The sequence below is a fragment of the Pyxicephalus adspersus genome, chromosome 2 (genome assembly GCF_032062135.1).
Source record: "Pyxicephalus adspersus chromosome 2, UCB_Pads_2.0, whole genome shotgun sequence".
Lineage (NCBI taxonomy): Eukaryota > Metazoa > Chordata > Amphibia > Anura > Pyxicephalidae > Pyxicephalus > Pyxicephalus adspersus.
This window is the reverse complement of record NC_092859.1, coordinates 104,508,609-104,523,798: the sequence shown is the minus strand read 5'-3', so window position 1 is coordinate 104,523,798 and position 15,190 is coordinate 104,508,609. Positions and strand designations below refer to the sequence as shown.

General features: G+C 32.9%; 1 protein-coding gene across 8 annotated transcripts in view; it reads left to right on the top strand.

The window, feature by feature from the left end:
- The window catches only part of MAGI2 (membrane associated guanylate kinase, WW and PDZ domain containing 2), a 394,804-nt gene that overhangs the window by 375,940 nt on the left and 3,674 nt on the right, over positions 1 to 15,190 (top strand). Inside the window, exons 22-23 of one of the 8 annotated variants that reach the window (XR_011919492.1) lie at positions 1,241 to 1,354; positions 8,327 to 8,377. The exons of 4 other annotated variants lie outside the window; for them this stretch is intronic. Coding sequence is in view for 3 of the 4 variants with exons in the window: in XM_072401733.1 (XP_072257834.1) it covers positions 1,263 to 1,354; positions 8,327 to 8,377 (143 nt within the window). In the remaining variant the exon portion in view is untranslated. The remainder of the gene's footprint in view (positions 1 to 1,240; positions 1,355 to 8,326; positions 8,378 to 15,190) is intronic. 3 more of the 8 variants (XM_072401733.1, XM_072401734.1, XM_072401736.1) reach the window with 3 other exon arrangements.

The window sequence follows — 15,190 nt, the reverse complement described above, 5'->3', positions numbered from 1 at the left end:
CAACCCTGCACCCCGCATGGCCATTATTCCCCACAGCTGGGCACAGCTCACAGAATGCATTAGAATTACATATAATGAAAACCTCAATCTAGCACAGGACAAGAATATGGATTTGCCCGGAACTGAGGCTTTGATTTATATTTGGCAGACTGTTAAAGGAGGATTTACTGGCAAACAACATCTAACTTTTTACTCTTAAAACTATTGTAAAACAGGAACGTTCCTTCAAACATTCCAGCTCCATGTGTTTCAGTGACAGTAATTGATTACCACAAGATCTGACGCTGATTAACTTCTGGAACTATTAGTTTACCATTAGAGAAAAATATGTTTACTTTCTCTTTAGTTTATTGGTTTATTTCAATCCTATACATTGGATAGTTACGGTGGATTTTTGTACAATAACCTGCTATCATCTGCTATAACCTTGATGATTCTTAACATTTGTCTCACTAATACAACATACAATAATCCCTGAAAACACTATAGTAATAAAAAAAGCTTTTTCTTATTTAATCTAAAGCACTCTTAGCCTGCAAGTGTTAACTATAATACATTTATACAGGCCAATTGGTATTATACAAGAAAAATCCCAATGTAAATACACATTTTATTATTCCAGCATAAAGGTCTTTTTATAATGAATATTGGGGGCCAGAAGAGATGTGTTTATCATTTTCTTTCCTAACAGGCTAGGTATTCATGTAGAAAACCTGGCCTGATTGCTTTGGAATTGGCTGCAATCAGTCTAATAAAAAAACTAATATGATAGAGATCTAAGAGTTGTTCTCGTACACAGAATCCTAGAGTAATTATGGTAAATTCCAGGTTGCTACATTTGTGAGCCATGGAATAGTCCTATTGTCATGATATTTTTTCCTTGAAAACAAATCACATAGGTTTTTTACATTTTTTGATGAATTTTGTTCACACATTAGGAATGCTAATAAAAATTAACCTTGAAACGAGATATAAATTTTATCTTCTGGTTTGGTACAAATGCATGGTATCCAATATAATTTAATGTATAACAACGCCAGATGCCATGTTACATAGGTTGCACATTTAATAGTAGAACAAAGCTTTCACTAATCATTGTATTTGCATGCTTTATAATACAAGTAACTATTTCTTTCGTGTTAGAAACATTTCTGTAACTTTGCTAATCTACTAAGAATTCTTTGCTAACAGTTCTATATCTTTGTGTCACTGTTCTGTTAATTCTAATGATTGGTCCTAGGCTGTTCCTCCCCTTCCTTTAGGAATGGTACCTTCTTCCAGTCTCTCCATGTGCATGAAAAGTGACAAGCATGGGTCCCCATATTTCTACTTATTGGGCCACCCTAAAGACACGGTTTGTAAACTCTGCATGCGTATTATCTTATCTTCTATTCTGTTGTTTTACTTATGCGCTTACATATTCTTTTTAATACTATATGTCTTTGTTGCACAGTAATTTACCTGCTTGTGTTATAAATGTGAGTAGAGCGGTGTATATGATGTTCTGTTTTAACCACCATTAAAAGCATATACACCTACACAAAGCAACATATATATTCTTATAATAAAACAAAGAGGAAGTTTGAATACCTTTGGTAGAGCTTCAGTAAGTTTTTTTAAGTAGAAAATGGCTAAATATGTTTTTAAACCCAAAGAATAAAATGAAATTTAGAAATCAGTATTGGATTCCTAGGGCCAAAGCAGTGATTCAACTTTTATTTATGCTAGAAAACTCTTGTGGAGCATTATATTTTACTCTGGTATTTCAGATCAATATTTATTATGTATAGTGTATGATCATAGACAGTGCTTGTGCCATTGTGCAAATGAAATAATACTGAGAACTAAATATTATATAATGGGGTTTAGGGCCTCCCATTGCAATTTTTCAGTGACTTATTTTTTTTACTGAGGAATGGGCTGTCATTTTATGAATGTTTTCATTTGCTTTCAAGCTTTGTTAACAAATGATGAGTACATACAAGTTCTAATGCAGATTGTAATGAATTTCACCACATTTAAACTGAAAGGTGCACTCATTCATATCTCTAATCCTTGTCCAGTAAATGTAGATGATGCAGAGAAATAGTGGATTGCTTTGTTTATCTTACATATAAATGTAATAGCAATGGGCAGCCATCCTGGTGGTTAGGGGCTGGTGATTATAAATTATAATTGAAGTGTGTATTAAATAACTCTTCAAATGCATAGTGGTAGTAACATCTGACAGGACAGGTATCGAGTTTTGTGAATGGTGTTTGTTCTGTCTGAAATATTTATAAACCTTTAATTGCTGTAAAGAGCATGGCATTGTGGTATGGGATGCAGTACTTGCTTTTCTCATTATTTGTAATGCTATCACCATTGTTTTTAAACAGTAGCCTTGTAATGGAAGCTAAACTTTTCTCTTGCTTCTTATGTGTAGCATAATTGCATGTATTTTTTTCACGTGTTTAGGATTTCCAAGAGGTATGCTTTTGTTAGCTTGCAATGTCAGTTCACATAAACCCCTACTTAAGTACTTACATAGCAAGCTCTAAAATCCTAAATACAATGAATTTTTGTGGGAGCCAAAGACAACATAGTCGACTGGTGTTTGAAAATATTTATAATTATAAATTTAAGTAAGCAGCATGGCACCAAATACCCAGAAACTGGTAAACGATTTGTTATATGGACTTTAGTCTGTTTCTTAATTTTGCATTTCTTTTTGAAATGGTTGCTAAAGGTACTTTATTTAAGGTAAAGTGTGGTTACACTTCTCTAAGTTTCCATCACGGTATCGGCTTTACTTACTTTAGAAATGTATAAAAGGAAAACCCTCCATGTTCTATTGCATGTGAAATCCTGGGTGCAATTTTCTTTATGTCTCGTTTTAAGTTCTTTTCAGAAACAGAAAAAAAGAAACCACAAAAAAAGTTTATTTTCAAAACAGATCTGGATATAAAACAAAAAAATGTATCATGTAATTGTATGTTGTAGCAACTGCAAAACCCTATTAGGTATATTGGATTTAGATAACATCAATTAGCTACTCTCTACAAAATTCTACTCCATCAAATAGTGTCATGAAACAAAGCATTATACGCAAAAACATAGATGTGTGAAATTTGACATGGATATTTCAAAATAAACTCAATGGCTGTTTAAATCATCATTAGCTTTTTATCCTTCTCCTAATGTCCACTGCCAATGAGTCTACTCTATTTATAATGTATGCTGCTACCCACTCAATTTATTCCCACAGAGATTTCAACCTAAATTCGAAGTAAAAAAAGTAATGGCCTTCATAGGGAATTAAAATAAGTAACATACAACTGACAGACTGCTAGTATATTACGTAAAATAAAAAAACTTGATTAAAACTAGAAGTGCTTCCACCTGTCATTATCTACCCACATATATTAGTCTTGTTAGGGAGAGCTGGAGCTTTATGTAATGAATGCTATTAGCATGATATAGAGGTGCCAGACATTTAATGGACTTCTTGTCATCTTTAAGTAATTTGTTATGTCTGCCATGACTTTTGGACTACAAAGTTAGTTTGGAATGCAACATAGAAGTGTTAGTCAATTTTTATTGCAGTCTATTACCTAGCTGAGTAGATTCACCTTCTTTATATATCTTGGTGACCATTATCACTAAAACGGAGTTAGGGAAAACCTAAAAATTTTAAACTGTCATTAGGGCAAGATGGGGAAGGAAGATTCTCCAATGGGGGCACTTATTCCAGGGACAAGTCTTTATGATGAAATTTTTTTTCACACGGGGAGATTTGCTCTTTCCTTTTGATTCTTTAGGATAAAATGTAAGGAGAACAGAAAAACTTAACCTAATATGAACCCTTTCCAGCTCCTTGCAAAGTAAAAAAAACATACCTCTATATTCAGTTACATTCCATAGACTGAATGATTGCTGTGCAAAGTAAAAAATAGGTCTGAAATATAATACAAATGCATTTACTTAGGTTATTCAATATGATGCAGGTAAAGGCTTACAGGAATATGCTGGTAGTTTATAATGAATAAAAAAAAAAAACTGAATGATATCTCCACATTTTGCATAATAATAAACTCATCATTAAAAATAGAATTAATAATTTCTTTCAATAATCAGAGTACATACACAACTTTGCAACCACCATTACTGCTTCCAATGTCATTTTGATTAATTTAACACTTAATTGTACATTGTTCAGACCCAGTTCACATTTAAAATAGATAGGATGTAGTTCAGAAGATGCACATATTTTTGTCTTTGTATATTTTTATATAATAACTTAGTGGTTTATCTTTCCATTTCTAAAAGAACATGGTACCTGTAAATCACTTAATATCTCCATATTTATTAGCCTATTAGGATGAATAGTTAATCTTACAGTCTGAAGGGCCAGTCAGTAACACAAAACTGGAGACGTATTTCATTTTTCAGCACTGTTAATTTAAACTTCTGGTATATGTATACAATATTCCATATTTATTTTGGACAATAATAAACAGCAGCTTCTAATTTTACAAAGGACATGAGTATGGTATGTTGTTTTAAATAAGCTTTAAAGGAAGACTGTTAACTTTTTATCCATTGTGCCATGTTGCATGCAAAAATGCATTTGAGCAATGTATGAGGTTTTGATTATTACAACAGGGTGCTGAATTAAGAAGTGGAGTGATCTTAGAATAATGTTGATCTAGAATTTCTAAGATAGCTTTACTTGATTTACACAGTCTTTATTTACCTTTCTTTAAGAGGTAATTTAACAAATGCATGCTTGCTTTGCAGTTCTAATATTAGTGTCATAATTCACCCAATTAACTTTTCATTTTGAACACTTGTGTATTTTCATGGATGGGTCCACTGATTGTGAATTAGAAATCACAGTCTGGAATGAAAGTAATGCTGTGAAGAAGCAGCCTTGAAGGTAAAAGGAAGTCTGCTTTCAACTAAAAAATGCATTGCAGTGCAGCACACTTAACTGTACAATTTGCCATTGTACACACATTCTTATGAACTTGTTTTCTGATTACCTCTAAAAATAAGCCTTTTTACTTTTTACTTATCCCCAGTTGGAAAATATGGGGGCACATATATTGGCCCTGGGTTCCTTTTAATGCTTAGGTGTACTTTCTGGTTGTGTTTTGAATAGAAGATGCTAATGACTGTACTGAAATTGTTAAGGATTAGTTTTAAAAAAAACTGTTTCATTAGCAGTATAAACAGAAGCTTGAATTACATTGTTTGAAAATATACCCTGTATGCTAGTGGGTGAACTTCCCAGGTATGGTTGCTCTCATCTGGTGGATCATTTAAATGCAGTAAGAAAGGTTAGTTCCAGCATGCATAGGAGACCTCAATGGAGCCAGCATATGTAAATGCTTTAAATACCATTGTCTTTACATTATGAAGCCCTAAGTATAAAAATGCTCTGTTTTAAATGTAACAAGCCAAGATTGACTATACAGGAGAGAAGGCAATTTTTAACCAGTTTTTTGTGTACCTTAAAAGGTTATCTAGGCACAATCTAAATAAAATATCAATGTTTCCGAAAGGTAAAAATAAAAGTAATAATGATAAAAAATCATGTAGGCATTTAGTAGGATTGTTTTTCATTATTTAAAAACCAAGGAAGTCTAAAATTCTGGGTACATTTGGATAGAACAGGTAATAGATAAAGGCTTTATATACACCAAATTAAAATTTCTTCAGGCTTAAAAAAATAAAAAAAACATGATATGGCTAAAAATGTTGCCATGTTGTCAACATGAAGATGTTTGGACAACACTGTTATTTAACCCAAACAATGCCAATGGGCTGTTGACTATTGCAAGGGGCATGTTAAAATATATTTGGTGTGCATGTAATTTATATAAACCTAAATAGTACAGATATACTTACACAATATTATTCTACAGTACTCTTACCAGTTTAGTTTACCATCATTTAAACCTGAGGACTTTTTTTAAAGCTACATTTTTAGCAATATTTCTTTTTAGAGAAAGGCTACACATAGATACATTTAAATGAATAACATTGCATGTCTTATAATCATAAAAACATGTATTTTGTATGGAACCATAGAACTAAATTACTCACTAAAATGATTGTTAGAAAAAGTTCCAACAAATGGCAAAGCAAAGTTCCTAATATTATTTTGTGTGGGCATAGAACTTTTTTCAGAATTCCATTCCATCACATATCATATATAGTAGGAGTTTACGTATTATGCCCCATATATACTAGATTGTCATTCAGCAGTCAGTGACAATAGTGGAGATGGTACAAACACAAGGGGTATATATATGTTATATGTTCTTCAATGTTCTGGCAAGAAGAAATATAGGCATCATAAGCTGCCCCTTCCCCTATGTCCTATGTCTATGGTAGGACCATGGAGTTTTCTCCACTAGCCATGGCTTCATGATAGCAAGGAAATGAAGGACTTTGTATGTCCAAGTCTAGAGTGAACATACATATACAGTATGGTTCTTTAAACCACTAACTACATAAGTGAGTTTTTAATCCTAGGAAGTATTAATAATGACAGACACAAACCAAGCAAAACTTCCTAATTATCAGTGGCCATAACTCTTGCAATGTAAATGCAATGTTTTTTCAAATGTGCAGAGGAGTTTGTGGTATGAGGAAGGAGTATGGTTAGTATGGAAGGGTCAATTGATTGAAAGGGCCAAGTGCACAATTGAATACTGGATTGTAATCCCTAATACTTTAGTGCCTCCCTAAATCTATTTTGTGTCATTATTTAGATTGACTAATCCCTTTTTTGCAAAGATGTAAATATTTTAATTGGTTTTATTCATGGTGTTAACAGTGCCCATCCTTACAAACTCCTTTCAGTTAGGCTTATAAAAAACTATTATAAAATCTATCCAAGTTCACTAACATTTCATTGAGACCATCCATGAAAACTGCATTAATAATGTACCTAATAAAGGTACAACTGAAGTAGCTTTGCTGCCTAAATTATCATTAGATAATAGTATATAGTAGATATGTTGATGGTCCATTGAATGTTTCAAGAAAGAATTGCATGCTGATATTTTATCAGTTATCTGTAGATGAAATATGTATTTATACAGAAAAACAGTGGAGCAGACACTGTTTTCACAGGCTTCTAGCATGCTGTCTATGGAGCACACAGCACTTTGCATGATGACATAGCACAGCAATGTATGTAAGCTTCACGTGCACCCTGGCACTTGACCATGGCACATTGCTTCAGGCCAACACACAACATTCTATTGGCAGTTTGAATTCCCTCTTTGTTTTAGTTGGGACATCTTTTCCACATTTGGAAAAGACTTGTATACCTTTCCTAGCAGTGGTCCATTTATATTCTGGATACTACATCAATATCTTTGTAAAACATTGTTTACAAAACATGTAAAATGTTGCTTTGCGAAATGTAATTACTTGAGCAGGTCCAAGAACTCTAAAATGACCCACTAATTAGAAGGAATGATTTATTGGTGAGAACATAACGGTTTACTTGGAGGCAATGCTCAGCTGCTTAAGGTACTAGTAAATGTTTTTTTTTCTTCATTAAAATGATAAAGCCATTCTCCTCAATACTTTCTATATGGTTACTGGCTAAGCCTAAGCACTTTTAAAAATATAAGCATAAAAAAAAGCAATACCTTTGATAGCAAGCTCTGTTTTTTTTTTCCAGTGACCATTATTAGGAAGTTTGAAAAGTCTTGCATGAAATGAAGCATAAAATATTACTTACAGTCATAATTTTTAGTTTTTGATAAAGTAAGGAAGAGTTAGTTCTGTCACGTTTGAATTGCTGTCTGTCCCCACTGGAGATATTTAGATCCATTTTTGACCTTTGTTACCGAGACAATTTTGTTTACTTTGGAGAAATTTTTACTGGTCAGAAGGTAGATTTTGAAATAGCACTGTTATATCTGGTTTTTTAGTGCAACCAGAAAATAAAATACTGGCCCCCAACTATGATTGAGTATTCTCACTTTCATAACATAGCAATGAAGTGCACATATTATCATTTTTAGAAAAAAAAACTACTAGAGCATACCGCTTAGAAGGTTCTGAAGCATCTGAGCATTGGTATCCTATTATTTTTCAAAGTCTTTTCTCCTTTGCTAAGTAGACGTTCTGTTATTCTCAGTACTGTGAACTGCCAATCCCTCTGAATTTTTCCATTCAGATAGTGCTGTTAATGCTTCATGACTCAGAGGTAATTCAGACAAAGACTGTTGATCATCAGCCTATGAGTCTTGTCTTCATTATATCACCCGGCAATCGTTCAATGGCTTCTTCTATTGATTGTCCTCTTTGCCATATGCAGGCTTCCAAGCTTTTTATATTGGTCTCAGCTTTCAGAAGATTTGTTCAGTTGGTAAGTTACATATGTCTTTTTGTTACAACTAGGACTTCCTAAACACTAGTGGAAACGCTAAGTTTCTGAAAGTGCACTAAATAATATAGAGTCAACTGTAGTGTATAATGCAATGTAAATATATTGTAAATAGAAGTTATTACAATGAAAAGAAAGGTTGTGGCAAATTAATGTGGTTCAAAAAAGCAGCCTTTGGGACTGTTTATTGCTACTACCGGCAACTGATATTAACTCTCAGCCAAGTTGCCCCTCAAAACAAGTTAAGCTAAGGAAAATATGTCCACTTACAGACACTTTAGACAGAAATAATGCCATCAAAAATATATTATGTTTATCATATTTGTATAAGGCGATCATCAAGTTGTTTATTCTGGCATATAAACTTTCATGTTGTGGTGCTTACCTTGCCAAAATATACATTTTAGACTATATGTTCTCAATAAAGTCTCAGACAGTCATTTCTGGCTACAACCTTAAGAAATGACCTACTTTTTAGTTCAAATGTGTTGTTTATTTAACCTAGTGATAATTCTCAAGCTTTTGTTTATGTATTTCTGATTCTTGCAGTTTGTTTATGGTAGTGCAGTGAAAACTTTTGTTAGCCTTGGGTTCCAGTTGAAGTGTGCTCCGAATCATTTTGTTCTGGTTAATAAAGAATACGTTCATATCTACTGTGGGATCAGGTACAACTAAAGTGTGTTCAAAAATTCAGTGATATGGACGTACTGTCAAAGAGATCCTTATGTTGTATACTGTGCATCGCCTACTGAGAGACAGAGGCATGCATATACAGTCAAGAAATCTATTATACAATACAAACACATAGGACATACAGTATAATGTTCTGTATTTACATGGGTTCATGCACAATAGTTACTAGGACTGTCAACCTTTTGCACAGAGGTATACAAATAATAATATATAATAATTACATAATGGGATTGCACCGTAACTGTGACGTAAATGTGACTAATATGCTGTTCTGTTCTGACCAGGGAAGTGATAGGACATTTCATATGTACATACTTGTTTCTAAATGAGAATAACAGTCCTGGTTGTTATCCTAACATAGTTAGCTTCCACATTTTTATTTTTATGGGTTTATTGTACATTATGTGCATCTATAATACCCATGTGCCTCCAAAACCACCCTATTGCAATGTGCCCTACAATATTCTGGGGGCCATGTTACTAAAATGCAGTATTGCCCAAAAAACACAATAGTTTCATGCCTTTATAATGATAAAGTCTAATCAGTTTGCCTGTCTTCCAATTACAAAAGTGAAATAATTTGAGAAATGTTATACCTCTATATTATTCTGGCAGCAATCACACTGTCGCTGAACTTTCCCATCTAAGGTATAATTCTTAGTACTATCAACTTAATTTCTAAAATGTTTGGCATAAAAAACAGGCATAAAAAATTGCCGTATAAAAGCAATTTAGGATCTTAGATTTAACCTGTCCAATTTTATGAAGCAACAGCTTTGTGAAATTGGACAGGTTGAATCTGAGATCCCAAATGCCCTGGCTGTAGCATAGCTATGGGTAAAAACTAGTCAAGGACAAAACTGCATATTAAATGTGTTTTACAAAACACATCTGTACTGCATAATAAATATTCAAAAGCTGGAATGAGGCAGAGGCTGCAAATGTTTGAGTTGACAGTAAGGTTTCAGTGTTTGAGACAGGGTGACCTTTTCATATAATCATGACAGTATACCAAAAGAATGACACTGATGCTTTTTTTCTTATATAGATAACTTTAATATTATAAACTTTTCAGATCTTTTAATTGCATTCAAGAGTGAAGAACATAATATTTACATACTATAGGAATGTGTGTATTGTCTATTGGTTGACTGTCAAATTCCATAACGGCCATGTCATACTAAGATTCAGCTAAAAAATTAGACATGCAGAAGGAGATTTCTTACATATCTAACAAGTATTATCTTCAGCAAGCAAATCTAGCCTGGAATTTTTTTATTATAGGGCAACTTATGTGTTGTCATTTATTTTATATTATATATTCATCCAGTAATAAATTGAAGTTAAATTGGGCCATGAGAAGCCATTACTTGTGTATATTCCTATGCTGTAGCAATAGATAAAAGATGCATATCTGCAACATAACTGAAATATACAGTGTTGCCTGCATAAACCAATTTTTTTTTTATCTTATTAAGTTTATAATTGGACCACTGCTTTTACATTAGCCCACTTTGAGGCCTGCGCTACCAGTCAGTGTGCTCATAATTTATTGTTCTATAAATGAGTTTCATTGAAATGCATAAGTACTATCTTTTATACCATATAATAAAATGGTCTTTCTAATTATTGCTACGTGCTTATGTCTTCTTGCTCCCTGTTTTAAAAGCGTCAGCAAAAAAAGAGGGAACAATGAGTTGATATATAGATAGGTTACCTCCACGTCCCTCTGTATTCCATTCTATGCTCTGTTGCACAGGGGATTATATGAGACTGATGCATTACATTCAGGCTCTTCTACTAGCTTCTACACTGAGTTAGCAACATGAGACAAATATCTGTCTAGTGCCATTGACTAACAATGCAATTAATATGCATAAAGAAGTGTTGTACTATCTATAAACTTTAATTGGGGGTGAGAGAGAGGGGCTTGTGGCATGGTTGGTATGTAAATTCTAATTCATTAATGGACCTTATCCTTTTACAGGATTCTTCTCACTTTACCTTGAAACCACTATATTTTAGCCATAATGTTAATAATAAGATATATGTATGATTTGTAAATAGAACAGGGCAAAATGGTTTTGTCTCAATAAATATTTAACTTAAAATTTCAACATTAGTGGTGTCATGTAAGTGGTGTCATGTAACTAATGAGTAAGCTTACCAAGCAAGCTAGAAGTATCAGATTAACATGCCCTTTCCTAGATTACATGCAGTAACTTCTCCAACTGAATGGTAATCAACCCATGTTGGTACCAGTGGCATTATAGCCCCTGGTAGTTTATCTATGCTACCGAAACAACAGATTATTGCCTTACATAAAACTAATATAAAATGTAAGGCACATTGATTAAGGAATTGCTATAGATGAGCGATTTAAATATTCAAAATTTTAAACTTTTAAATATTCTAAATTTTTGAGTTATAGCAACCTTTATTCACCCCCCCCCCCCCCCCCTCTGCACTTGCTGTTGTGTTCCCTGAATAGCCAGTAATACCCTTTAGATATATACCTGTTGCCAACCCTAGATTTGCTATGTGTGCCAACAATGTTCTTTCTCCATGGCATTTGAGTTTGACCTTGGCAGGGGTGAGCCCTGTAGGAGGGAGAGGCAATGTTTAGTTGTTTCTACCTAATCAGACAATTGGTGTATTAGCTTCACATATATTACTTTTCCCCAGCTACAGACATAGACAACAAGAGAGCCTAAGTACATGAAACCTGTTATTTTCAGATTACATTTGGGTAATGACATGTCCTTGTCGGAATAAAACTTTCATAGATTTTAGTGTGCTTGCCAACCAAGATTCTGTAGTGAGAATTAGTTACAGTAAAACGTTAAATAAAATTGATAAAATGCTGTTTATCCCAAGTCAAGGGTTACAGTTCCCACAGATTTCCAGTTAATCAAACACAAATTACTGGTATACTCAAAATGTGTACCACAAAATCAGATTAGTAGAGCAAATTATCTGTTGATAAAGAAAAACATTTTATATTACAGCAAGTAAGGCAATATTAGCAGTAGAAGTAAAGTTTTATTTTGCTTAGCTAAAAAGCCTCAGGGTGTCTCTATCCTACTGCTCTTCTTTTTTAGATTTTGTTTTCTTCAATGCTTTATGTTCTTCTGTGTATGGAAACCATTCTTTGCTGAAACCTTTAAAATAATGATAAAATGTGATAAAACAAAAACGACTGCCTGACGCTGTTGGATAGACATGCTTTATGCAAATGGTTTAAATGCGTTAACCTGAATATGACAACACAACCAAAGCTTTATATTATAGTGTTTAAACATTATCTTAAAAATAAATAAAAAGATCTGTTACATGTAGAATGTAGAGTCCAGTTTACATTGCCAACCTATGGGACCTAATAATAAATAATGTGTGTTATTCCTTAACTCATAAAGTTGCAATAGAGCATGTCCTCTTGGTTGAAGTAAGTTTCCTGGTTCTTTTTTGATTGAGTTTGGATTTTATTCAGTTGAATAGATAGTGTTGGCATGGTTCTTGTCTTTGACATGGACATGGTAAAATAGATTCTTTTTGAATTGTGCCTGAAGCATTTGACAGCCAATCCTGACGAACTGGTAATTATGCAGGTAATATATGTGTGTAAATATATATATATATATGTTGCTGAATTTTTGGCCAGTCATTGAATGATACACATACATAAAAGAGTAGGGTCATCTAGCATTATTGCTTCCTGTTTTAGTTTTCTGCTTCCTAGTTTGTTTTCCTGCTCACTGTAGGGGTGCAAAGATTATGATGTCTGCTGGGGAAGTCAGAGGTGTTAAGGGGGATTTGGAAGCCACAAAGTTTATAAAGGAAAATTATTTGCTTAATAGGTAATTATTTGTGTAACCTGACTTGTTGTGCTGTGTAGAAAAAGAGTTAATGTCACCAGATTAGATGTACAATTACAAATTAGTTAGCATCCAACATAGTTTTAAAAGTTCAGCTGGTTTTGATATTAAGTGACCTGTGTGGGAATTTGTGCATTTGTATGCTAAATGTATGCAAAACAATTTTTAGATCTATTCTGAGTCTATTAAAATGCAAGGATTTCTTAAGTGATTTAATTTGCACTATTTTCTTCATATCTATATTAGAATAAAGTAGTAACTACAATAAAGCTAAACCTTGTTTTTTGCAAGTGGTTTTGAGAAAAAACAAACATACTGAGTGGCTTTTGCAAACACAAGCTAGCATTCACCAATTAGAGTTACACGGGTAGAATGTACATAGGGTTGTGTAATCTTTTGTATTGCATCCTTTTCTCTTAATAATCTCATTTCTGGGACTTGGTCTTTGGCTACATAAATATACTGTATGCTGTAGCAGAAATGGCAAGCTACTGTAATACCGGGTGTTCTTTGAGACACCTAAAATTCTGCTTGTTGAACATAAAACCTGAGCATTTAATTACCCTGCACTTTACCCAAAATGCCACAAAGGATTTGAAAAAACCTACATGGGTTGATCTCTTACCTAGTATACCAAAAAATACAATATCTTTATTTATTGTCTAGCTTTCTGAGATTAACAGAATAACTAAAACTCTGCAATTATGCTTTATATTTTTTTCAGACTAATTAGTTTTCTCTCTGTCTGTACATATTGTTGTACGTACGAAAGAGCATTTGAGCATACCGCAATTAAATAAAGTAACATATTTTTGGCAAGTCTGTAGACGAATGTTACACTTTTATTAATGAATATCCTTTGGGTGCTGCTTTGCTGAACAATTTCTTTCAGTATTTAGACACAGAGCAATGTTACAATGTCTGACCCTGTGCAGCTGATAGGCGGCTCATTGCTAGTGCTTCATCTGAATCAGAGGATTGCAGAAAAGCTGATTTTAATGCTGCTGGCATGGGTAATGCCAGATTATAATAAAAACATAAATATTGATTTTTGCAGCACCTTAATTGATTCTATTGTTTAGTCAAATATATATATATATATATATATATATATATATATATATATATATATATATTCATTCAATGGGATCAAAAGCCAGCTATTACAAATACAAATAATTCAGTTTTATTCATGTATAAAAAAAGATTTCTATTATATCTTGTTCTAAAGACGTTCTTGAGACAGTTGTGTGGTATTGTTTTACAGAAATGTGTTTTTTCACAATAATTGTAATTTTTGCACATAGAAGTGGGCAGATTTCCCCTGCTTCCTTGGTTTTCACTACAAATGTCATCCATCCCTTGTATTCCATTACCCAGCATCTGTCTAATTATAACCAAAGACTAAAGCAGTCTCTGATGTACTAGGATTTAGTTGACAAAATCTCAGCAGCAACATACTTTTAATCATGGCAGCAAAGAGCAATTGTGGCTTCCTTTTGATTTCTTGAAGAACCCACTTTTAAAGCAAGATAATGTTTTGAAGAGCCGAGTTATTGAAACCCTAAGATGTAACTAGGTAATGATTTTAAACCATGTTCCTTGCAATGGGAGACCACACAAAGGAGATTTTTGTTATCGTTGATATGATGGAACTTAGTAGAAAGAAAGGTACACATATTGGAATGATTGTAATTTTAAAGATTAATAAAATTACTTTTCATTCCAGTGAATGTACCTTTCTTTTACACTAAATTCGATCATATCAACGATAACAAAATGTCAGCGTACCAAATAGCTGTTTTTTTATAATAATTATATAAATTATAATGTGTAAACAATATTTGCTTATTTTTGTAGCAAAGAGAGTAGTAGAGTTCCTCCCCAAGGATATGCAAACCTAAAAAATGTGTAATGTTTTCTCCACATCCAAAATGCACAAGTATGAAAGCATTTTAGCATTTTTTCTGAAAATGATCATGCTAGTAACCTCCTGAAAACATAAAAATATTTAAATTCCTTGGAGATTATTAAAATATCTCTATTGCTATTTGCTGTTTGTGTGGTATGATATATATATGATATAGACAATGTTGTATACCATAGGTTTTTTTTCTATTTTACTGTCGAGCCCAATTTTGAGACTTGAGATATTTTATATATCTTTTTTTTGCATTTATATATATATATATAAAAAAAAAAAATTTAATTTTAAGATGGAAAAAAA